A 26,225-nucleotide genomic window follows, 5' to 3' on the forward strand; every position below is an offset into this window, starting at 1 on the left:
AGGGGATCAGAGTATCTCACACCTCCCTGGGCTGACTTGAGCTTCAATTAATATTTGCAAAGCTCCTTACGCTTTTCAGGACAAAAGAGACGTGGAGAAGCCTGCTGGGCCAGATCCAGACTACCCCCACTGGAGCAGGCTCCAGCCCACAAGCGGAGGCGAGCTGGGGTGAACATGTTGGGACGTGAGCTCACAGGTCTGGAGGCCAGAAAGGACCATCCCAGAAAGGACCACACGTAGGTGATTTGCAGAAGTGCCACCTCTCAGCGCGAGGTTAAGTGATGCTCTGGCCTCGGTTTAACCCTTACGCCCATCACCGTGGGAATCAATTCTCCTTCTATCAGGACTCCTTGGCAAACGTGTCCTGCTGCGTGTCCTCTGGAAGGTGGCTCTGCTAGGACTCCATGGGGCAGGGTCAGACAACCCGCTGCCTCGATTCCTCTGCGGCAGCGATGGCACTGATTTTCAGCAGGCTGGTTTTCTCTTTGTCTCTCCCAAACAGGACTTTCCAGCCTGCCACCCAAATGCTTCGTGGATTCACGCGCGCTTTCATTCAAAATATTACAAAGGCAATAAAGCCTTTACTGCTTAATGCACTTCTCTGACTAACTGGGGACACTCACCGCAGATTGCAGACCTGCAGCCTGGGAGCCACTGCTCTGCAATGCCACGTTGTCCCCTGCATTTGGAGGAGCCTCGCAGGTCCAGCATTTGTCCAGCCAGGAGCTCCCAGCCCATAGGTATGGGCTTTGCTCCATGGGGAGCATCACGCAGCGCCTCACGACCTGAATGTGCCATTCCCCACCGCCCCGGCAGCGATTCTTACCACGCCTGAGCCTCGCTTCATCCAGACGATGGTGAGAGATGGGTTCCCAGTCCAGGCACAGTTGAAGACGGCGTCCGAGCCTAGGTCAACGAGGAGGGACTGCGGTTCTGTCGCCATCCTGGGCCCAACTGCACAGAGGAGACCTGAGTTACTCCCAGTAATGGGCTGTGTCAACCAGAAACCCTCAAACCAAAGAGGTCACTGTGTCAGAGGAAGCAGTGGTAGGTCTTGATGGACCTATGGGTCACAGCCACCTAAGACCCCCCAAATAAAGAAGAGCCTGAGACAGGTGCCTGCTACAACCCCAGAATGACCAGCTCTCCCAAGGACCACCACCATGAGCTGTGCGCTCATAAGGCAGGAGGAAACCATGGGTCCCACCACCAGAGCATTTACAAAGTCTGAGCTGCAAGAGAGCCCAGCAAGTCCTGGTCACCCTGGGCAAGTCAGATCTAGCCATGTCCCTCTCCTGTTAAATTTCAGCAGCTCTGCTGGCCCTGCTTAGCCCTGGGAAGCCAGTCCCAAGCTGACCGATTACTTACAGTAGACGTCCACGGTCCTGCTGATGTTTGTGCTGCCCAGCGCGTTGGTGACCTCACAGGAGACGGGCTCAAAGAAGAAGGTGTGGTCCACGATGGTCTCGTAGAAGTCACCGGATGCTTCCTTTATAACCTGGCCTTTTTTGGCCCACCTGTTGAAGAAGAAAGAGCATCGTCGTGGTGCCATTTTGTGCCGCTTGCCATTTATCTGTGTGCGATGGCGGAGACTCGCTCGCCAGGACGCAGGTCGTAGTGCTGGGGGACAGCACACCACGGGGTGCCTGCTGCCGCCCTTGACTTTAGGAGAGATCCTCAGCACCATCCGCTTCCCCAGGGATGTAGGGATTATAACCACAGGTTTTGGAGAGGAGACATCAAAGCGATGTGTAGGTGTATCCCTACTGGAACCTTTCCAAAATAAACCAAAATTGCTCTTTCCCTGTGAAAGCCTGTTTCGCTGGACATACACCTCATTCCTTAGGATTGTGGGGCATGGGCGGAAGACCTCAATGACAGGAGGGATGGGACACGGAGAGTCCCTGCTGATGGGGAACCAGAGTGCCAGGAGAGCAGTCCCTTTCCGAACGCTTGCCACCCAACACTGCTGGTCCTTCCACACCAAAACCACTAAAAACCTTTTCCGCTTCCCCCCACTTTCACCCTTTTCTTCTTTTTTTTTTTTTCCCCCCCCAATCAAAGAGAACTTTATCCCTTTAAGGCAGCTGAAATAACATTACCCTGAAAAGCCAAGCTGGCATTTGCAACGCTGCAACTTGCAAATTGTCTTGGAGAACAAGCTGTCAACTCAGCACTTGAATTAAGCCGCTGTTTGCCAAACAATGAGCAAATGTGACCTAATGGGGCACCATCTGGCAACCTGCCACTCTGGGACGGGTGGGAAAGACAGGGGATGCTGTCAGGCGGCGTGAAACTCCAGCCGCTCTTTGGGGGAAGAGAAAGAAAGCGCAGGCAGAAGCCTGGGGGTGGTGGTGGGGAATAAATAATCCTCCTAAAACAACTAACAGGTAGATTAGAGGGAAGAGGATTTCCCTGCGGAACCTCTGCCCCTGTTGTCTCGGGGCTGCCCTCCTCTGGCTGCGCCGGGTGGGTTGGGATGTTTGGGCTGGGGAAGGATGCAGGCACTGGGAGCTGGACGGGCCCCCTCAGGCTCCAGAGAGCCGAGCCATGGAGCGGTGGGGTGGTTTTGGGAAAGCTGTCCCCTTCACGGCCAACAGCAGCTGCTCAGGGCCCTCCCACGGGTCTCCAGCTTTTACTGCTCTCCTCTGCTCGGCCCCACCGCTCCGCTATGGGCTCCTCTTGCTTTAACGCCAGACTCGTGCTGCCCCAAAGGCAACCAAAGACAACCGGAGCTACAGCGAACTCACAGAGAGGGTCTGTAGGCACAGAACCTCTGTGGGGCTGGAGCGAGAGCGAAATGCCGGTCCACGGCAGGCTGGAAAACGCTCTGACAGCGCTGCGAGAGCAAATTCCCCGGGCGCCTGCTAACAGGAACCTATCTGAATCAGGACAGCTGACCTGCAAGGCTTCACCCACCATCTGATGACACAAGCCTTTTGAAAGAGCTGTATTAGCGGCACAGATGTGAGCTGATTTGTATGCACTCATCTGCCCTCACATTTCATTTATCTTTGCACCTCTAACAGATGCTGACTGGCCACTTCAGCTTCCCTCCCCTCCCTTCCTCCCCGGACTCCCCCATCAATAATTAATCAGGAGATGCCGCTTTTCTTTCTAGGGCTGTGCTTCGTGTGTTAATGAGGGAGGTTCCTCCTATGGAAAAACCAGCACAAGCGTCACCTTCCAGGTGCTGCTCCAAAGGTTTGAATGGTTAATGATGCTTTGGTGATGCCTTTCTCCTTCCGGAGGGAACTGCAGCCCAAGCCAAGGGGCTTGCAAGAGGTCGGCCGGCCAGGCTGATCTCAGCACCACGCTTCCCCGCCTCCTGATGGGATCTGCCTTGCCCTGCTGCCTCCCTGCCGCAGGAACGACGCTGCCCATCGCAGAGAGCATCTGCCAGCGCTGCGGCAGCGGCTTGTCCCTTGGGGATGCTGCTCTTCGCCGGGCTGCGGCAGGAGAGAGCCGGGGGGGGTCTGCCAGAGCTCCGATATCTCGCCCCTGAAGCTTTGCACGGGTTTTGGGGTGGAGAAGAGGCATGTCCTCATTTCCTCCTGTTTGGTTTGCTGGTCGAAAAGCCACACCTCAGCAACACTTGATGAAAGAAAGTAAGTAGGAAGGAAGGTAGAAAGCTAGAGGGGCAGGGAAACTTCGGCTGGTGAACATGGAAATACCCTGTGCTTCTTGTCAGGAGTATTTCTGCTCCGTTAAGCTCCTTTACAACCTTGTCCCCACAGAGGCTCCCGGCCACAAGCAGACGTCCAGCCTCTGAAGGGTCTTGTTCTGCTGCTCAGGTGCTCAAGGCAGGCACTGGGTACACGAAGCCGTTTCCTTGCAGCAGTCAATGGGACAGGGCGAGTGTGGCATCAAACCCGTGGAGGAATCCAGCGCTTCTCTTCTGCCTGGCACTTTCCTTGCTATTTTGCACAAGCCCGCCTTCCCTGCTCTGCAAAGGACAAGAAGGAGGTTTCAAGATGAGGATAAAAGTGACTTGTGAGTTCCCTGGGTCATGTCCTCACAGCCTGCCTGCAGATCCTCCGCCCAGCAGAGACACGGAGGGCACCGGGGCTTGGAAACCAGACGGAGAAGTGTCCGGAGGTGGGTTCGAGCTGGGCAGACTTCAGGCGAGATCCTCCTGGATGCTGCCAAAGAAAGCAAACGCAGGGCAAGGTTTCCAAGAGTTGTTTGACTTTGCAGCGGCTTGGGAAAATGCACACAAACAACCGTGGCACGGTGCTTTAGGTGTTTGTTCAAAACCCATCGCTTCTGCAAAACTGGATTTCCCGAGCGCGCAGATGTGTCACAAACAGCAATTTTTCGTGCTTCAGCAGAGATCAAGGTTCCTGCTCCAGTTTTCCAAGGCTTAACACTGCTAAATCAATGTGGCTGAACAAGCAGTATAGATCTTTTATAATGTCAAATTGGTTTTTAATAACGACAGCTGATAACCCTCTTGTAAAGCTTCCTGTGATGAGCTCATGGACAGCCAGAAGGCACGTTACTCATGTTTTTAACAAGCCCATAACATGTCTTACTCACCTATTAACCTTTCAGTAAGTATTTATAAACAGAATCTGAATAAAACGGAGGCGAGAAGATGCGCAGGATGCTCCAGCAGCCCCATCCACCACCTCCACTGCTTTGGCTCTTCAGGATTTCTTCCTAATGTCTCACCGGCCTTACTACATCGAGCCTGGCTCGCAGCCAGCGCTCCTTGTCCTACCACCCTCGAGAGCAGGGGCTTCTTTCATTTATATTGTTACCTTGAAGGTATTTATAGATCGCAAACGTGTCGCCCAGGATCTTTTCCAGACTATAGAAATTTACCTCCTTTAGTCTCTCCTCGTACGACTTCGCCGCTACCTCGCCGATCGTTTTTTGCTGCTGGTTTTCTTCCTAAGCCAAACCATATTGCGGGGACGGGTCCGCGCAGGGGGAGCACAGCATCCTTGTGGCCCCCCCTCCGTGCCGAGACTGCCCCAGGAGAGGGGCGAGGGTCTGCCCGTGGGGATCCTGCCCAAAGGACCTCTTCCCATGATTTCCTGGAGCTTACCACGTCGAAGGTCAGCACCGCAGAGGAGACGCCGTGGGCCCTGTCTCGGCCTCCCTGCGCTTCTTGGGTGGTCCCCGTGGGGTGACAGCGCCAGCATCACCATGAGATGCCTTCACCGCCTGCTCTCTACCACCAACAGGCACCTTTTGAGGACCCAGCTCCAAATTCACCACTTCTCCCCACCAGCCCGTGTCGTACGGCCGACGCAGACCTGGCACCCGATCTGCTGCTGTCCCCCACCCCCTCGGGCTTTGCACATTTTCTCGTCTTCCCTTCTCTTCACCAAGCACCCTCTCAGCCTGTTTCCCCAGACGGGTATTTCTTCCCCTCCAGGCTGAGGTTAATTTTGTTTTTTTCCTTCCTCATATTTCTAAGCTGCGTTTGTTTTTCTCTGGCCTCTCTGGAGGGAGCGCCCAGTGCCTCCCAATTCAGTATCTTCCGGAAATTGAATCAGCCTGGGTGATGGAGGAAAACAAATTTCAACCAGGAAACAGATATTTCGATCCAAGCTTCAAAGGGGTTATTACAGACAGCAATGAAAAAAACAGTGATTAAAGAATAAAAAAGAAAAATACCTATACTGGGTCCTTTTAACACTTAAAGACACTTTTCTAAGGAGACATTCTCCAGGGAAATAGCATTTTTTGGACTCCATCGATCGCTTCCCAGCTACGAGTGCCCCCAAGCAAATAAGAAAGGACAGTTTGGGATATGTTAGCTCACAAGCAATGCCGCGGCTTCGTTCTGGTTTTCATACGTCAGTGTTTCAGCGACCTGCTCTGGTTTCTAGAGGAAACCTGCCGAAAGCTGGGATGAAGTGCTTGTGCTTTCTCCAAGGGTCTCAGGGGAAGATGCTCAGCTGAGTCGTCTTCCGCTCAAGGGGTAAAAACCCAGCAGCTCCATCACTTCCCCTCGAGGACCCCGTTTCTGGCCAGGCTTCCAGGCTCGTGGAGCCCTTGAAGAGCCAACCACATTCACGCTCACAGCAAGAGCATGACATGCCCTACAGAGTTGGGACATAGAGGAGTATCGCTAGCGAGCACTTCACCTGCTTGAGAGCTGCCCGAGCTCGCCGTAACAAATAAAATTCCTTTGTCTGTGGTACGAGGACTTGTAATTCTTCAACAAACAGCGTGCGTGAACAAGCTATTTACTTTACGGCCCTGGGAAGGCTGTGGGACTCGTACATACTCTTCTTTATAAAGCTCTTCATCAGGCCACGGCTCTCTCCAGCAGCACGGGAAGAACCGGAGGGCATCACCAGCACCCACCCCTCAGCACAGGGATGCTGGGGCTCTCTGAATTCTATAATGCCCCACCAAGCACTACTTAAATCCATACTGCAGGCTACGTGGATCCTCGCTAAGGAGGTTTTTTTGCGGTTGCCAGCAGCACGCGCGTTCCTTGAACCAGACCTCCCGGCAGATCGGCTGCTCTGATGGCGTGTAACCCAGGGAAGTGGAGTGTATCGTAATTTTTAATTAACAATGCAAAATAAAGCAGTTGCTTGCCATATAAATTGTGTTTACACACACAAAATGACAGTCACAAAACAGTTTACAGTTTACAGTCACAAAATGACTTAAAATAGATAAATATTTTCTTGGATGCATTTTAATTGCTTAATAAAAGTACCAAGAACACCCACAAATACCTTAAATAAATGCATGGCTCAGGGAATGAATTAATTAACATTTCATTCCTGCGAATGGCTATTAATTGCTACAAATTGCTCAGAGAATGGGTTTTGTTGCTTTATTGCCAGCAGTACCTTCAATTCCCAGTGCCGTAATGTGGCAGTCCCCTCTCAGCCTCCGTCGAGAGCCGTCCCCGCGAGCGACGGCCGCCCGCGGGATGCTGCAAGCACCACCCCGCCTCCCTCGGCTGCCGGTGGGGGGTACCCCCATAGCCCTGGCATCCCCCATGGGGAGGAGCTGAGGGAGAAGGATGGTGTTTCACGGACGATGTGCTGGCAGCCCTCGGAGGTCTGTGCCAGGCAAGGACAGCGGATGGCTCGTGCTGGCAGCTCCATGTTTGCGGAGCAGCTCCTGTGAGTGACGGTCTTGCGAGAAATGATTGAGCGAGCAACAGGGCCCGAGCAGTGTCACGCTACCCCCCCGCACGGCTCCAGCGTGATGCATTGCGCAAATTATTTCTTTATTAAGAGTAAATTTCCATAATGGTGATCTATGAGGTTATTCCTCTTCTCCTGCCTGCTCCCTCCCTAATGAAGACATGTGGACCCCGTGTGGTTCCTCAGCCGCACATCTGCAGTCCTCCCTCCGTGCCGATGCAGCGGGTTCATTTATCAGCTGGCGCAGGCGATAGGTAATCTCTCTGCCATCTAAATTACAAGGCTGGGCCTTCCAGCTTGGGGTTTAATCAAGTTCAGGAGGGCAGAGCCCTGAGCAAAGCCCTGAGCACCCTTGCTGATGGTGGCCGGTCCCCGAGCACCCGGGCTGGGGGAGCAAAGACGATGGTACCCACCATCCTCAAGGAAAGGCTTCCAAGCCTCCAGCTCCCATCCTGACAAACCTCCATCCATTCACGGCTGCTGCAGCGACGGCCTCTCTCCAAACCTCTCCGTCCCCGATGCGGGCATCTCGGCTCCACCGTGAAGTGAACCCCAGGTCCTAATGGTGGAGATGCTGCACCTTGGAGCGGAGGTGCCAGCCTTGCTAATCTCCCCCTGCCTATTTTTTTTTCCCCATGTGCCTTTTCTTCAGAAACATAGAAACAGCGAGAAAGATTGCAACCTTTTCCCGAATTTCAAGAGTTCAGGCTTGAATCCCAGACAAGGACACGTTTGGTGTCTGATTGCGCTCGCTGTGATACACCAGTTGCCGCTACTGGGGTTTGATTGTTTTTAAACACTCTGGGGTTTTGATGATAATAATAACACCTTGCTGTGCAGAAGAAACCTCTGGCTTGATTTCCTAGCTAATCTTAGCTTCGGCGTTCCCCCTCCTGCCAAGCCAGGAGGCCGGCGATGAGCCTGATTGCTCATCAAACTGCAGTCTTTAAGGGAGGTACCTGTCTTCGGTGCATGGGTTTTGCATCTCCTCCTTGCCATCAGCAGGTCCCAAGAGTGGGAAAGATCAGTGAGGGGCTACTTAGAGCTCCCCAAATCACACCTGAAGATGTGCAACCGGAGTTCAGCTCTCCGGAGAGCATCGGGGTACCCGAGCAGAGATGGGCAGGAACACCCCAGGGCCAGTTCTGTGCTGCCCCTGGCACGGGAGCCTGGAGAAACCAAGGTGAGAAGGTTTCTCTCTCCCAGATGGCACAATTAAAGCCGTGTCACTGGCACAGCCTGTACAAGCCGCCGTTCATTTTGGTGAGAAAACAATCAAAATAGCCTTTCGCTTAGCACAGTGATCAGAACAAATTGGCCGCAGAAGCGGAGGGGAAGAAGTAAACAAAGCTGTTAACTTGTCAATGACTTGACTGATCAACCGTTGTAAATAGTTAAAGCCGGCTGATGAGCCGTGCAGATAATCAATGGCGTAACGCTACGCACCGCAGCCCCAGGACCGGGCATGACCGGGGGTTGCAGCCGGAGCTGCAGAAGATCCAGCTGGGAGCGTGCACGTGGACCTCCGTGCGTGCCAGAGATGCAGGATGGCCATGGGCCCCATGGGTGGCTTGGCCGGGGGATGGCGAGAAATAATACCTGCCCGGTGCACGTGCATCCCATGCTGGACCACGTGCCTGAGTCGCTGACATTCACAGCACGGCGGCGCAGATGGTAGAGGGTTACGGACCCTGGATTTTGCAGCAGGGAGGTGTTGGCCGAAGCACACCCCATCGTGCCCCTCCGGCTCCCTCCCCGCCATGAGGGGCTGGTAGGGATGCTCATCCCCTCTGGGAGGAAAGCAGAGATGCGCTGCTGGAAAAGCTATTACTATTTCAAAAGAAAAGCACAAAACTTAACTGTCTGGGTGATTCCTTCTGCAAATTGAGCTGTTTTCTTGAGAGATCAAAACAAAATGCAGATGCTTTAGATCTGGCCGTCTTTTAATCCCGCTGTTTAAAATCGCCCCCCCTCCACCCCCTCACACGAGAGGGCTGTGCACCAATCCTGTCCCCATTAATCCCTCTTTTGGCACTTCTCTTGCCACGACGGATGCTTTTCTTCCCCTCCCCTTTCACAAGTCCACCCTCTTTTGCAATAAGTCCTCTCCCCTCGGCCCCAGGGTCACGGGATCACATGAAAATGGTACTTTTTTTCCCCCAAGTTAAATTACTGATGTTACATTCGTGATTTTTCTAGGCACAGAGAAAGTTTAAAACCATTCAGACGGGTCTGAAGAAGCAGGCTACGACAGCCAGCTGCCAAAACTGCTTATCCTGGGGACATGCTGGGGATGTGAGTCACTCCTTAGTCCTGGACGAGCTTGGAGGTGTCACCTCTCCTGGGGGGATTTTACCCCTTCGGCAGCGATCCTGCATTTCATTTCTCCTGCCTACATTGTCTTGACTTATCCCGCCACACAACAGACATGACTAATAGCTTAACTATTATTTCTTGCGCGGATCGGGTAATCCAATTTCATCACGTGGTTTGTGTTTCCTCAAATCGTTTAACGGGATTAGTCCTTTCTGGGGTCTTCCTACCCCACTCCACCCCCGTAGCAGAATTTCTTTAGCCAGATTTATGGATGCTGGCACGTCGAAGCACTAATTCTCTGCTGTGTTTATCCTCCTGCTTAGCGCAAAGTGAATCTGTGCTGTGAAACTGTTCAAACTCGCCTTTCCCTCTACTACAGATCTTAGTTTTCGCCTAAAAAACATCACCCGTGCTTGCGGCCTTTACAACTTTACACCTCGCCGTGCAATTCCTTTGGGGTTTGCGGGAAAAAGAACAGTGGTAAATGGAGACAGAAAAGCCCAGCCCTTCATCAGCATAAGAAATCTGCTGCCAGGGGGATGCTGGAGCCAGCGCTGGGCTGGGACCGCATATTTCGGATCACTGGAGCTAGCAAATCCGCACGCTTCAGGGCAGAAATGATGGGTACGCGGGCAGGAACGGCTCCTGCTTTCCTGCGCACTGGATTAATGCATGGCCAGAGAGCTGTTGGGTGGCTGGGGCTTTTCAAAGGGTTTTCTCTTTCTTGGCTGATTCCTAAAGCTCCTCGGAGGTTGTGACCTGGGCTTGATTTCGGGATGTTTTCAAGGGCTTTGTGGTTTGATCTCTGTAGTGCGAGAGGGCTTCAGCACACACAGGTTGACCTCTCGCTGGCATGGAGCGAGGACACAGACCTCGGGACAGGTTTATATCAACTCTTCAAGGAGGGTGACCAACCTTAGACGTGCCAAACAGCCAGGCGATGCTCCCTGCTTTGGACACGGTGCCTGCCAGCCTAAGCCAGCTCCCTCTGACTCTCCAGCCCCAGCTCCGAGCAAACTCACCGAGTCCCCCTAAAGCCCTTCGTTTCCCCATGACAGCTGCTGTTGCCATCCCGTCGTTCAGGCTTCCTTTTTAGGCTCTATCTGTCTGAATTTTGGCACGTCCTCAGGTTGATGTGAGGCACAGCTCCTTCTCTGGCAGGTTCCTTGGCCGGTCCTACCAGAACAGTTAATTATTCAGGGCTGAACTGTGTCTAGATCAAACGATTCGAGTTAGGATTATCAACGGAGGCAACTGTGCTCGGAGGTGTGCACCCCAGGTGAAGACGGGCTGAGGCCTAATTATGTGGGAATCTTCTTGCAGAAGATGCCAAAGGCAGCGATTTCTGTGTAATCCAACATGGGCTCCCGCTGGCTGAACCGCGAGTAACTTGGGGATCTGGCAATTCATCAGGAGGAATAATAAACGACGTATCCAGAAACGCATTCCCTCTGTGCTAATGCAAATATACAGGCAACATTCAGGTGAAGCAGAATAAAGTTGCAAGTTCACCAGAAGATCTGTTCATCTTTTCAGAATGAAATTCATCCATCCATCCCCAAACTTATGCTCAAGTCTCTATTCTTGGCCAAGCCTCTTGAATCCCCTTATACCACCCTGGTAACAACACTGTTCTGCTCAGTCGTGTCATGAGAGAATAATCAAACGCGGCTGCATACTGGCACAGCAGACTGACCCATAAGAGCTTTGCGATTATCTGTCGACTTCTGTATAAAATGGCAAGAAACAGCATTTCAAAAAAAAAAAAAAAGTCTCCAAAAGTAAAAACCATTAAGTCCTTAATTGCACACTTCAATAGCAAAGCAGAGCTGAGCGATAAGCATCGCTTGATGCTTTGCAGACAAATGGCCTTCTAATCCAGAGACAACAGCTTGCGCTTTTCCTTTGCTTTAATATTTGCCAACAGCTTCCAGAGAGTTTGCACAGGAACAGAAACCCAAGGATAACTTCAAGACCTGGAGTTAACGGAGTTACTCCATGACCTGATGCTGGATGAGACCAGAATCCCTTCTGGGTTTTTCTGGGATGGGCTTTGCAAGGCTAGGTGCTGTCTACCGCAAACAAGCACGCCAAGACTACTTCGTGCCGGGTGGAGAGGTGGCTCAGGATGCACAGCACGTCCTCGCCACAGCTACCGCAGCCATCCGGGTTTGCAGAGGAAAGGCTCTCCTGCCAGAAACTGCCCCAGCTCAGCTTGGGCCAACTTTTCTCTTGCTTTCCCTTAGATTTGCTCTTTCCCACTGAACCCAGCCTGACTTCCCAGCTGAGCAAGCCTGTGCGACATTTGCCCAAGCTCAGCAGCGGATCCACACGCCAACAGCCTACATATGGCAGGATGAGCCCTCTGATTGCCAGTGTCCAAGACCAGTCACGTGTACTGGGGAAACTACCAGGACATGTCTTCCTGGGGGGCGAGTGCGACCCAATGGGTTTATTTTGGGATGCCAGCATCCACTGGCTTTTCTCATACTCATGCCATGCACGGTGGCCTACATTTTGTAGCCATCCTGACAGCTCTTTTAAGCAGAGACATTTCCAAGGACGCTGCTTGGGGAATTAGTCAAATGAACAATAACTGATGCCAACGGCAATCACCAAATCACCACTGGTTTACCGGAGCAGAGACGGTGACAAGGAGAGAAGCAGATGCTAACAGCTTCATCCTCCATTTAAACACCCCTCTAACCCCTGAAAACTGCAATAAAGGGGCAAAGAGGGAATCAAGAAATGAAATCCTTTAGCAAAGCACCTGCAGGGCTGAGGTGGGTGCAACCCCCATCCCCATCCCAGGTCCTTCGCGCATCCCCTGCCTCATCATTCACTCCTTGCTTGTCCCTGGCCACGTTCCCCACCCTCTGGCATGAAAGCAGAAAAGCCTCAAACAGAGCTGAAGGCCTCTTAAATCAATGTCTTTCCCAACTCAGAAGCTGTAAGAGGATTCATTATTTATATCGCAGAAACACAAAAGCTTAGCATATTTTAAGCTGTTTGAAACGACTTCAAGGCAACTCTTCCTCTCTCTTCTTCTTTTTAACAAAACACATTGAGAAGTCTCCGAATTGAGCGGCGGGAGGAAACTCTCTTTTTCTTCCGAAAGAGAAAATAAAATGGAGGGATTGAAAGAAAAAATCCCTGTGATCCAGCTTAGGATCACCAAGGAACGCCCATCAGGGGGTGTTCCCTGTGAGATGCTGGCATAACCCTTCGGCAGACTCTTTCCTGACGTCGCATGGAGGTTATGGCAGTAGGAGAGGTGAAGGAGGCATCTCTGCTACTTCACAAGTACCAGCACACGCAGCCGTATCCTTCAGAGGCAGCAGGAGAGGAGGTGCTGAGTGCTGGGTGTCTTTTTTTTCCTCCTTCTCCCCCTTTTTACATTTTCAATTTAGTCACAGCATCTCTAATTTCCTTAGATCTGAAGCCACCTCGTGAGACTGGAAGGGAACGATACAGAAGAAAGATGAGGGGAAAAAAACGCCAGTAATCTTGTAAAAGTCAGTTTTGAAAAATCAATTTTCTTGTGTGACAAGATTTGCTTAAGGCTTTTCGTTCTGTGAAATCAGCCCATCATCCTGCGGGAACGCATGAAGGAAGTGGCAAGTGTCGTTTGGAATAACTCAGATTAAAGACTGCTAAATTAGGCTTGAGAAGCTGCCACCTCTCCTTGCAGAAGGAGAGGAGATCTGGCCAGAGGAGCCAACGATGCTCCCTTCCCAGTCACCTTCCCAGTCACCAGGAGCCTGTCTCGGAGAGGTGACCAACCAGGCTGGGAAAACACAACCCGCGGATCTCCCCGAACCCTCGGGATGTTTAAAAGAAGCGTTAGCAGCTTTGCTTGGTAGCAAACCGTACGGTCTTCGCTTAGCACCCAGAGATTTGGGCGCAAAGTTTGCTGGAAATGAGAGGCTTTGGTTCACTCCAGCACTGGGAAACGGCAGCGCACGAGCAAAGTCTTGAAGACTTGTGAGGCTGCCAACTCCTGCCCAACGGGATGCCGGTGGTCCTGGCTGGCTGGGGATGGCCACAACCATGGTGCACGCCATGTTTCGGTGAGCCCCCCTTCTGCCATCCTCCTCCACTGGAGAGGCTCCATCCAACACAGCAGTTTGGGCTGGCTGCTTCATCACTCATTTTATTTGGGACTTTTAATCATTTCCACATCAGGGAGTGGTGCTCAAGAGTACAAAGCGCTTTCCTTCCCCCACCCCCCCCTTTTTTTTTTCCCTTTCCAGCCATCACTCTCTCTCCTCGACGTTCTCTCCTAATTAGTTCGAGCTGCCTCCCAACACCTCCCACCCGCTTGTTCCCATTACCCTGACAAGCCAGGGAACGGGAAGACAAATCTCCCCGTCCCCACACCTCCATGAGCGAAGGGAGGCTCTTCCAACCCCGTCTTCTCAAGCTCACCTGGGGCCGTGTGCCTTGGCGGAGCCCCCCCAGTAGCCCAGCCTCGCTTCCCAGCTGCAGGGATATTCGTGTCTTTTATTTTACTTTATTTTCTTTTTAAAGCCTGCCTTTCCCTCTCCACCTGCCACCCAGCCACACTCCGCTGTCAGAGGAAGCTGGCAGATGGGGCTGATGCATCATGAAGGAGATCTGAAGAATTCATTTCCCGTTATTTTTTTCTTTCCCCAGCTTTCATTTTCACTTCAGAGCAAAGGTCCAGTTGTCTGGGAGGAAGCTACAAAGACAAACCCGGGCAGGAAAACAGAGATAGTCAGGAAAAATGTTACAGTGCTGATAACTTGAGACCTCTGTGTGCTTTGCATTCATTTCAACTCCCGCTTTAGCTGCATTTTGCTATGTCTATAAATTAGATTTATTCCATTGCTGCTGTGAAATGCCTGCGGGCCCCTTCCCCGCTCCGGCTTCTCTTGCCTCCCTTGCCAAGTTTGGCTGCGGAAGGCAGCGGGAGAGGTGACAGCCCTGCCGAGGGACGGCATGTGGACTCGCAGTGTCCTGCCGCTGGACAGATGGCCGCCTCGGCCGTTGGAGGAGGAGGGAGCAGATGGCAGGAAGGAAGCAAAAACGGGAACGTGGGGGGCCAGAGCGTGGGGGGCATATGGGTGTAAATGAGCAGTTTCCCCAAGCTGGGCTGAAGGAGGAGGATGATTCGGCAGGGAGAAGGTCCTAAGCGTGCCAAGAAATGGCTGCAAAACCAGAGTGACCGTTCCACCTGAAGATGCTGAGATGCCTCTTGCCTGGACCAGACATCTGGTGAGCTGCTCCCCGGCCCGGTCTCTCTGCCGGCTCCTGGTCAGCAGGGACCTCTGAGGCTCTGCAGGACCGTGTGGGGCTGCCCCAGGTCCCCTTGCAGTCCCCAGCAGAGATGTCCACATATTTTTCCTCCGTGAGCGTGACGCTGAGCCTGACGGACGTGGGGGAGCGTGCCCACGCGCCCACGGACTTCGTACCTTGTCTGCAGTCACTGGCTGCTCTGCAGTGTGTTTCAAACCCTTGACAGTCCCTTTTAAATATTAATAGAGATGTGATTGTCATTTAATAAGAGCTTAATATTGTAGATCCCCCTTCCTTGGCAGAGACTGCTGGGGAGACAAAAAATGTGCCAATTAGGTAGTGGCCTCAGTGATCAGAAGCTCTGGGGAATGCAGGGTACAGGGGGAATGTTCACTTTTATTCTGGGCCTTTCATGAACGGGCAGAAGAAAGCAAGCAACATACTGAACACACCAACTCCCAGGAGACATTTTTCAAAGCCATCTGAATTTCATATTAAAATATATGCAGGTCTTAGAGTGCCAGAATAGGGAAAACGGCCACTGCTGTGGCTTGGCTGCAGGCAGCGCCAGGCGTGCCCATTAAATGGATCATTTGCCACTTCTCTCTCAAAAGTTGCCAATGAAATGCATCGCCCTGAATCTCTGCATCAGCTTCCCACGATCCAGTAATCCCTTCCGGCCTTTACAGCCTAGGGATCTGTGAAGATATTCCGCAGCAGCTAAATGGAAGAGCCAGGGACAACTTTGGTGTCACGGAAGAACACTAAAATTCAAATACGCCTTCCCCTGGCCTTTCAGCAGGGAACGGAGATGTTGTGCGTATCCAGAAGCCCAGCTGACCAAGTGAAGGAGCAATGGAGAGCCAGCTGGAAGAGCGAGATCTGCTCCCAGTGCCTGGGCTGATTTCTTCTGCTCAATGGTCCTGGCAGCAGGAAACAATTCCCGTGACTCTTCCTTCCCTAAGACCGGAATTCCTTGGCTCTATAGATGAAGCATGTGGCTTCATCGTGGTCAGCCAAAATAAGATGCGTCCATCGATCAGCCCAGCTGCCCTCACTGCCTGGACACGGGGGTTGACTCCCTTCACTTGAATCCTGCTTCGGACGCATCCCTGGGGGAAGCCCTCTGGCACGGGGAGACCCCATCCGAACAGGTCTGATCCCTGAGGAGCGAGCATGAGGAATTAGGGATGGGAATCCCCGGGTACCACACACAAATCAACGACTCGCTGACCTTCACTCCGAGCTTCCTCCGCTGCTATAACCACACACCTAAGGCAGGGGCTGTCTCTTCTCTCTTGCCTTGGGGATCTGTTTTGGAGAAGCTGGCTCTATGTGTTGAGCCCATGACTGGTTGACTGATGATGGGTGTGCTTCTAGCAATCAGTGGGCCCAGGCAGCCACGTTTACTGGGCAGTGAAGGTGCAACGGTTCACCCCAGCCAAGCAAGGGCTGGCTATCTCCTCATCCCCTCTTCCTTTCCCCAGCCCTTTGATAAGGCTGTCCCAGTCTTCTCATGCTCCTGGCTTTGCTTCTCTTCCACCCGATGTCACCCAGCAGCATGCACTCTTATCGACTGGCCCTCTGCCATGCAGCAAAGCAACGCCAAGCCACGAGGGAGCTGGTTCAAGCATCTGAGCAAACTTCCAAGTTGCAGTGGTGCTGTTTCTGGCAGGACATGGGGCACGCGCTCTCAGAGAACTTGACTTCTCCGTGGCAGCCTGAAGCATCTCATGAATAAGTCGTAAGATGCCAGCAGGTCCCAGAACTAGGCAGACGAGACCCAAAGTAAAAAGAGCAGCAATGCTCAGTGGAGTTTGAACTTCTCCTCTGGGCTTGTTAAAACAAAATGTGGGAATGTGTCTCCATGGAACGAATGCCTCTGAGATGGCATGGTGTAAGACAGGCAGGCCAAAGCACAGCTACGTGTATCGTTATTTTCTCCTTCTCTCCTCAGAGCTCCTCGATATCAGGCGCAATTTTTCCATATCTACCTGAACCCCAACAAACCCGCCACTTTTCTCCCCCAAGACCAGCAGCCAAAATGCTCACAACCTGTACGTGGGCATGACGTACGATCCTTGGAGACAGCAGGTCTGCCGAAGGTGCGTGGACTCTTCATCCACACGTCTCCCTGAGGCTGGGTGGGAAATGTCCACCCTGCATCCCAACCAGAGCCAGGACCCTGTGGAGCAGGCTGGAGGAACGGCACTGGATCTCTTCCCTGTTGTTGCCCCTTTGCAACAGCAACAAATCACACCGTGTTGTTTTCCCCTGCGCAAAGGCAGAGGGAGGTGAGGACATTCTCTCCCATCAGGAGCATTCAAGGGGCCAAACGAGAAGGTCTTTTCTACAGACCGGAGCCCACCGAGCGAACAAACAAACAATGCTCCTGCTGCAAGCCGAGCCACGCGGTGCGTCGGCGATGACGGTGGGTCTGAGGACAGAGGGGTGCTGTGGGCTGGCTCTGAGCTCCGGCACAGCCTGACCAGGCACCCTGTGACCCAGGAAGACAGCGCGGCTCAAGCCCTGGCCTGCACCTGCAGTTCACCAAGTTCGTTGATGCAGGAAGGTCTTCACCAATATCTGGGCAGGCAGTGCCTTCGGCTTCAGCCCAACAGGGGCAGGTGGAGCTTGCCTGGACCGCACAAAATGCAATCCCCCTTCTGCTATAGGATGGGGAAGAAGTGGTGTAGCACCATCCGCTGCGTGGCTGTTAAATAAATGCTTCCCAGCTCCTCCTCACCTCTGCTCCTGCTGCAGCATCAGCTGCACCTTCTGCCATGTCCTACACAATTATGGCGAGTTGCGCGTGTTGTTCACAGCTGCCACATTCAACGCCAGAGCCAGGCGCCTTGCAGCAGCTGGGAAGGGATAGCTCTCTCTTTCCATCTATGTTGTCTGTCCGTCAGTCCCACGCCTTGTTTTGGAAGTGCAACGGTCCCCAGAACTGCAGCCGATACTGGCGGGTGGCTCGAGTGTCCCCCCACCTCTGTGACTACAAAGATAACGTTATTTGCAAAGGTCTCTGCTAGCCTTGGGGGTGAGAGCACTGTATCAATGCGCGAGAGTGAGATATGTATTATTGCCCTGCCTGTACCAACTCCCCATCGCTCTGCAAAAATAATCATCATCGGAGGAGCCCAAAAGGCTGAAGGACTCTGCCTCTTGCAATATTAAACTTTCCCATTTTCTTCTGCCACTTTAAAGATTCTCTTTCTTACTGCGAGTGATAAATAATAACAGCAAAAAAACACCCCACAGACACACAACAAACATCAAAAGCCAAGAGAAGATTGGCAAATAGAGAGATCTGAAGTGAGCAAAGAGGAGGCCTGGTTGTGAGTCGGTTCACGTAGCCCCGACTTCTGTTGCTTTCCATTAATTTTACCCGCCATCACAGGTGGCAGAACAACGGCGACAGCTAATTACTCTCTCTCGCTTTCCCTTTCTTGCCCGTTTGCTTGCAGCAAAAGAAAGCCAGTAAATTCCCGAATTCCCCCCCTCCCCATCCCAGAATTGTCCACCGAGAGGCAGAGGCGCATGGGAAGCGCATTATTAGAGGAAGACGAGGCGATGCAATTTGCCCGTACATATGCTCGCTGCCTGGTGGAGCCGTTTGCTGCTGCTGCTCCTCCAGCCTGGCACCGCGGCTCCGTGATGCTCTGCCTGCAAACGAGCTGGCAGAGGCAGGCAGCGGCTCGAGGCAAGGGGAGAGGAAGGGGCAGCTTTCCCCCACCGTCGTCGGGACACCAGGGAGCCTCTTTGGGCTTTCAGCCCGATGTCCATGGCGTTAAAGCAGATGGGGACACGTCCATGGAGGTGCTGCCAAGCAGCCCAGGTCCCCGTGAGCCTTTCTCGAGCAGAAGATGCTGCGCCGGCAGCAGCAAGGAGCTGTGGAGCAGCGTTTCGGCGGGCTGAGCTGCTCTTTAGCTGCAAAGGGGAACATGCTCCCAGGCGGAGACGGGATAAACCCAGGCCAGATGGGGTACAAGACCCTACAGAGGCCATAGGATGTGTCTGTGCAAAGATTGCTCTACGTGGTGAGGGGGAAAACACGCAAATAAGCAAAACGCCTGCTGCCAGGGTTAATTCATCCCTATGCCAAAAAACCCCGACTCACGCCTCGCTGCGACACCTCGCCGGCCCTCTGCCCGACTCCCCCCGCTTGCTTTTGGTGACACTGGCCTGTCCGGTGTCCAAAAGCGAGTGACAGCCCAGGTGACATCGCGGGCGAACAAACCCCCCTGGGGAAAAAGACGCTCCTCGTCAAGGCATCGTGGCTGCCAGCGAGGGAGGAGGATTGGGATTTCAGCTCCAGCTTCAGCTGCCGGGTGTCCTCAGCTAAGACAAGGAGCAGAGGAACCGTGTCTCCAGCAAAGGACCCCCCCACCCCAGCCTGCCCCCGACACCATGAGATGCCAGCGGATTTTAGGGTGGAGGGGTTGTGGCTTTTCCTCCCGTTAGAAAATGCCACTGAGGCCAAACATTTCGTGGAAACCTGTCAATTTTGACAAAACGTCATTAAATCCCCCCCGGAAGAGAAGATGCGGCGCAGGCTGTAACTTTCCACTCTGGCTCTGGGAGCAGATTGCTCCGAGGTCTCCTTTCTAACTGAGTTTTCCTTGCATTAAAAACCACATGTATGTGATGTATTATATAAAAGAGCACAAAAAAAACCTCTTAAGGAAAAAGCAGCTGCCTTGATTTCATCAAAGCTATGATGGGGTTTGGGTGGGGGCAGAAGGAGATTTTTGTCTCCTGGGAAATTTTCCTGAATTTTGCTTCTTTTCCCTTACCACCCTAACGAAGAGAGCTTAAAACCCCAGGACCGGCTTAGCGGCTTATTGCTAACGAGCACCACGGTTCACGGATGCTTCCCAAGACGTGGAGCATCTTTGGGTGAAGTGTTCGGGTGAGATGCTCGACCCCGCTTGCTTTTCCCAGCCAGAAAAACCCGGGGTGCAAACCCAATCGCAAAACTTATCGCCCCTTGCAAATTCAAGCAAGGTGACAGCTTGCTCGTGTATTCGAAGCAGGGATGGCCCTGTGGAGCTGGCTGTGGATTTATGCCCAGAAAAGGGGATTTATGTTGTTTAGATATTTTTCCTTTGTGTTCAGAGCTGTTTACTGACAAACATATTGGGAGGTATTAAAAATAAATGTCGGCTGACGACCAAGATCTGGTATCTCTATCTGAGGATGAGGGAAGCCATAGGAGATATATTAGAGTGGTTCTCTCCCCAGGGAGAAAAAAAATAATCACACTTTCTCTCTATTGTTTGTTTTTAAGGCACAATAAGTTCGTTTTCACCAGTGACAGGGTCCCGAGTGGCCCTGGGGATGACACCGAGCTCATGTTCTGCCTTTTCACACCTCCAGGTATCTCAGTCTTTACACATCCCACCCCATCCCCACCTTCCCTCCCAGTCAGTGGTGAGGTGCAGGGGGCTCCTTGCTCGGCTGTCCCGCTCCGGAGGACTCCAAGCTTCGGTGCCGAAACATCTGCTGCCTTTACATAGTTAGTGAAGAGCTTTGGGATCTTTTGGAAGGGAAATGAACCCCCCTCCAATCAATCAGGGCCATTAAATGGAAGGAAGCCTTCCCAGGGCTGCTGAATCCTGTTTGCTTGTCACAGTGGTAGGGAAAAAGCCTTGCGTGATGTTAACATGTTAAGGGAACTTAAGAAATGAGAACCCCAAAGTGCTTGAATTTTTCATGCCTTGTTTTTTTTTCCCCAAAAAAATCCCTTTTATGAGAAAGCGTAACCTGAAAAAAAACGTGCAATTAGTTTTGACAGTAAAGTCCATCACGAAATGAGCCATGAAGCATCTTGGAGCAAAGCAGAAATCCCAATGCCCAGGCAACAGGAAGGGTGACGACACGTGGCCTTGGGACGGGCGAGAAGGAAAGAAGAAGGCTGTGGGCGGCCTTTGCGGCTACAGGGGACGGCAAAAACCCTGCGCTAACAAGGCAGGACCAAAGACGGCGGAAGCGTAGCGGGTCCATCTGCTATTTGGTGGAGAAAAGCAATCCAGCATTGTTTTGGCCAGGGAGAGCCACGTACCCGGAGGGTGGAAACACCCAAGAGGAAGGAGAAAGCCCAGATGGAAGCCTTCAAGGCTGCTCCGCTGTACCGGTGAGCCCGGGGGGGTTCAGGGATGATGCGAAAGCCCCTGTTACCGAGGAGCAGGCTAAACGCCCCGTCTCCGGAGCAGAAATTTTGCCAGGCTCTTGCCACCGTCTGGTTCCTTGGCCAAAGGTGGTTGTTTTGCCTTAGACTGTACCAGAATTAATCACAGTGTAAGACCCACCTGGGACATTCGCCCAGATCCTTCCCCAGATCCGTCACGCACTTCGTTTTCCTCCTAACTGTAAATATGAAAACAGGGCTATTTGTATCTTTGACATTAATTGACTTCTCAAATTAATAACTCTTCTGTGTAACTAGGAACGCAATTATTGCTTTGCTGTGCTGATAGCAGATATCCAGCCAGAAGGAATCGTTCCTACCAGCAAACTCGATTGTACTAATTAAGTTGTACGAGCCTAACAGGAGGCGGGTCATGGTAACCTGTCCCCGGAGGTGCCTCCTCTGTTATTATCAACTGACGCTGTTGCAAACCCAGAACTGATTGCATGTCCGTGCGTGCACGCTCATAACTTCGAGGCAGGAGCGACGAGCGCCTGATTGCAGCGGTGGGACGGGGCTGTACCCAGTTGCCGTGAAATGCCTCCGCGCTGGCTCAGACACGGGCCCTCCTGACCACGAGCTGGAGCCAGGAGGCTGAGCACAATGCTCTCTTCTCCCAAAAGTGTGATGACAACGCACCCCGCTTCCCATACCCATATTTTCGTCTGCTTAGACCGAGAAACCTTTGACAGAAGGGGTGTTTTCTAATGCCAGCAGCCCTCATACCCATACTCAAGAGCCACGGCAGCGACTCTGCTTGGTGCAGAGCCATCTGCTCACCGTCTGCAGCGAACAAGACCGACTGAATGCAACACGGTGCGCAATGAGCCTTGCTGCTGCAGGATACGGCTGCGGTTGGAGTCCCGCTCATCAATCCCTGCAGTATCTTGATGAGTACTGATCAAGGGAGGCTTGGGACCACCTTCATCCCGGACCTACTGCAGTTGCAAGCGAAGCATTTTCTCCTCCTGCGATTCTCCCCCTGTGATGGGCTCCTCAGTTGCCAAACAGCCCCTCAACCACTCGTGTCCTGCTCTGAGCTCACCGTGGCCAGTGGAGGGGCACTGAGGACCCTGGCTAGCAGCGACGTCCCACCCACTCAAGGAGAATGTCCCACTCAAGGAGAGCTCATCCCCTATGTCCCACCATGTCTCCAGCCCAGGCACCTCTGCTCTGGCCTCTTCTGAGCTCTGCTCCATGCTGCTGGGGTTAAAGAGGCTTACGGCGGTTGCTTAAGGGTTACACGGGGACGGGAATGGAGCTGTATTGTTCAAATCATAAAAGAGTATGCAAAAAAAAAAGGAATTTTCCCATAATAGACTTTTCACTCGGCGCGCTTTGCTCGTTATGTCCCCAAACAGATGGCTGCGCCAGCTCGGTGCCAGGCCTCTTAATCCACTCCAAAGAGCCAATGAATCTCTGACCGAGGACTTGCTGCATGCAGCAAAATGTAGCAGACGGCCTAACGCGGAGGCAATTGGAGCCTCTCAACGTGTAACAACATCAAGGCAAGAGAATTGTCAGGGAGCCATCGGAGCGAAGACGCTGGGAAGAGGACCACGCCACAGCAGGTCTCTGCTGGCCTGTGGGGATCGGGGGCTGTGTCTGGCTCCATCCCCCGGCCGGAGGACAGCAGAGGCCATGGGGATGAGCTAGAACGACCACCAAGCAGTGATAAACATGGGAGCAAGTGGAATAGCCACCAGAAACCGCAGCCAGAGCTGCTGAGTGCTCTTGGGTCACCTGGAGGAAATAAATTTGCACGGTGGGGAACGTGAGAAGCTCTCAGCGGAGAGCTGGAGCGAGATGTGTGGTGCCGGCGAGCGGGGCGGCCGCCTTACCTGTACTGGGTGACGGCAGGGTTGGCCTTGGCGGAGCAGTGGAACTTCACAGTGTTATCCTCTAGGACCGGCTGTGGCTCCACGGACAAGTTCACTAGGGGTGGGTCTGCAAAGAGACAGCAACAAGCCCATGAGTGACCTGAAGACGTGGCACAGCATCCCCTTGCCCGCTGCCTGCCAGGCTTCTGAGCCTGCAAAGCAAAATTTGGTGGTAAGAAAACAAGACAAAAGCCCTGAGGCTCTGTGATGCTGTGATATAACGTTTAGGGCTTTGTACGACAGGCTCATGTCATGCACGCTGCTGTTGTCTTGGAGGGCTTCAGTAAATAAGACAGGCACACCATTCGATGTAGCATTTAACTTAAAAAGCATTAACACTGGTTCTGATTCCCGTTTAAGGAAATAAACTTGCCTTTGAAAAGCTCCCATTTAATATCTTGCTGTGTAATGATGATCTTTTGTCTATCCGCTAACTTGAAAGTGGCATTTCTGCTCTTTCATCAGCCTAATCATCTCTGCCAAGTCCTTATTGGTGTCACAGGCCTTTCAGCTCTTCCAAATGGTGCTGGATTTCTCTTTTTCCTTTTACATGATAAGCATCTAAATGCTTTAGCAGCAAACAAAATTTAGGAGAGAACCGATGAAAGCGAGCGAGAAGAGAAAAGCGTGCAATGTTTAGATGGGGAATAGGAATAGCCAGAGTTGTTTTAATTTTTAATGATGTCTGAGAGGGGGTGTTAGCCCTCCAGCTTTAGGTTTTAAGGATGGGACCTCATCTGAGGGAAAAAGCAGAAAGAAATGGCCTTGTGGAGAGTTTTTCTAGGTGCCTGAAGAACCAGTTGTCCTGTTGGAGACTGCATTGTGGCTCTGGAGAGGAGGTGAGGCCAGGTCATCGATCCGGCTAAGGGGCTCTCCTGCCCTTAGGGTGGGAGTCTGATGCAGCACATGCAAAAATACATCCTAAAATAGGATGTGCTATGTGTTCACCTCTACCTGCTGCCTCTCTCCTCTTCCTAAGTATCTCAGCAACATCCTTCCCAGCTGGAGCACGGGGAAAGCACCCAGGCAGACGGGGCTGGGGGTGAGCCCTGCTGCCCTGAGGGAAGCGAAGCTGGTTGGTACCCACTGGCCCAGGGGACCTCCCTTAGCATCACGTGCGGGTGGGCATCCTGGAGCCCAGCGCTGGAGAACGGGGCCAGCGTCACAGGGTTGGAGGTGGCATGAGGGACATGGCTTAGGGACATGGTTTAGTGGTGGGCTTGGCAGTGCTAGGTTAACGGTGGGACTCGATGATCTTAAAGGTCTTTTCCAACCTAAATGACTCTATGATGCCCAATTTACTGCTCGCATGCTGTGAAGCCATGAAGCCGTGGCTCTAACGCAAGCTCAAGGAGTGCCATTGTGCTTGACAGAGATGAAAGCTTCCCTGCCAGCTTCTCCCTCCACCAGCTTCCTCCACCATATACAAATTAGGGTCCTGCTGAAGAGACCTGGCTCTCCGGAAACCGCTCAACGCCTTTGCTCGAGGGTACGGGCTCTGACTGGGCACGCTGATGCGAGAACAGCTTGACTGCCACCTCTCTTCTGGGTACCGCTTTGCAAAGGGAATGGCAACGGGTGAAACCTCACGCGTATGAGGAGCTGCGGAGGAAAAAGCGACGCGGTCCGCAAAGGCACGGGAAGGGCTGGCACTGGCAGAGCTGCGGGGAGGAGAGGAAAGCAGAAAGTCTGTCCGTGTGCCGAGGGAGGACAGCATCCAAAGCAACCCTGCATTATTCCAGCCTGTCTCTCCCTGCCCGGCGTGGGATGGGTTGGGACGCTCCCTTGCAGCAAGGCCACCAGCTGGGGACGAAGATGGAGTCTCCGAGGTGGCCTCGGCAGTGACCTTGGCTGGGCGGCAGCTTGGGCAAGATGGGAGAGGGCTGGCGGCGTGCTGCAGTGCCTCCTCCTCCTCCGCCACGTCCCCAGCTCATTAGGCCCCGTGATATTTACCCAGCCAGAGCCCCGCTTTGTTGCGAGCAAAGCCACCTGCCTCCTTGATGGGAAATTATGACGGGGAAATTATAGGTATTTTCAATTTACCCTAATCTCATTTTAAAATGTGCAATTCAAATGACAATAAAGATGGGCGCAGTTGGGAATATAAATGAGCTTCCCTAACATAACAGCCCAGAGATATATAGTGGGCTCCTAATTAATTTGCAGGCATCCTGACACTTCCCTATTGTTATACAACAACAGCTAATCACCTTCCTTTGTTAAGTATGAATCACACTTCTCTTTAGTAGCTTCCCCATTGTTTGATGGTTTAGTAGCTGTGCCTACGATTTACAGAGGAGCCTCTTTGTATTAAAATGAGCCCGGCTCCCTCCTGCACTCAAAATAAAATAATAAAAAAAAAAAAAGAAGATTAAAAAGAAAAAAAAAACCCAACAAGAGCAAAGGAAATGAATTAAAGTCTTTGATCTTGCCTTTCACAAATGGGATTGGGCTTTCTAACATTGCGGTAGCTTCCCCGCGAGGCGGCAGGTGCCGCGGATAGCGTGGGTTTGTGCGCGCGTGTGTGTTTTGGGGTATCTTAAAGAACAACAAAAAAGAGACAAATTGTAACTCATCAGAATGTAATTCCACTCGGTTACAATTATAATTCCTGCCTGGCTTCTTGTAATTAATTTGAATGATGGCATCAGATAGAGCTAGCCTCCAGGCAGCCGGGAGGAGAGCACGCGTGCAAATGCTCGCGCGCCCAGGTACCACGAATCCCCGCGAGCACGCTCGCACCGGGGGACCAGCATCGCTCCTCACCAGCCGTGCAGTCAGCGAGGCACCTGAGCGAGCCCCTCGGCTCCCGCGATTTTCAATTAGCACCTGGGAGATGATGGCTGGGGTCACGGGCTGAGCTCCACGGGCTGCAGGCACCACGCTGGCTCTTGCGCTGCAGCCTCTTGGGCACGTGCAGACCCCTCTCCGTGCTCCTCTCCCCTCTGGACCCCCAGACAAGCCCTTCCAAACCTCTACCCTGAATCCTAAAGCAGCCTGTGGGCCAAATGAGCAGGAACGAGGAGCTGGAAGCAGACTAAGATGCCTCTTCAGCTCTGGGCTTTCACACTCCCCAGTGGGAAGCACAAAAGGGAATGAAATACTCCAGTGCTACAAACACAGCAGGAGACCCTCCAACACAGCGACGGGGCCCTCCGTTTGCTCATCGCCCTGGGCCTCAGACCCTCCACTTTCTTTCTCCTGCTCCCACCTCCTGCAAAAAATACAGATGCAGTCAAATCCCTTCTTGCCATGAAAAAAAAAAAGGTGTAAAAATGAGCAACTGCACGCGTGTGTGCAGAGGCTTGGAGCAAATGGCTTTGGATAAGCAATAACCCTGCTCCTCCCCATCCCGCCACACTGGATGTGCATTTCCACAGAGCCACTGGGCTCTGGCAGTATAAATAGTTTATGGCGTATCAAACTATTAAACATGATTTTAATCCCACT

General features: G+C 52.6%; 1 protein-coding gene across 1 annotated transcript in view; it reads right to left on the reverse strand.

The window, feature by feature from the left end:
* Positions 1 to 26,225, reverse strand: part of KIRREL3 (kirre like nephrin family adhesion molecule 3) — a 342,948-nt gene that overhangs the window by 26,464 nt on the left and 290,259 nt on the right. Inside the window, exons 6-8 of the mRNA XM_072884708.1 lie at positions 22,737 to 22,842; positions 1,369 to 1,517; positions 827 to 954 (exon numbers count right to left, since the gene is read on the reverse strand). Of these exons, the coding sequence (XP_072740809.1) occupies positions 827 to 954; positions 1,369 to 1,517; positions 22,737 to 22,842 (383 nt within the window). The remainder of the gene's footprint in view (positions 1 to 826; positions 955 to 1,368; positions 1,518 to 22,736; positions 22,843 to 26,225) is intronic.

This window comes from Ciconia boyciana, chromosome 20 (assembly GCF_034638445.1).
Source record: "Ciconia boyciana chromosome 20, ASM3463844v1, whole genome shotgun sequence".
Lineage (NCBI taxonomy): Eukaryota > Metazoa > Chordata > Aves > Ciconiiformes > Ciconiidae > Ciconia > Ciconia boyciana.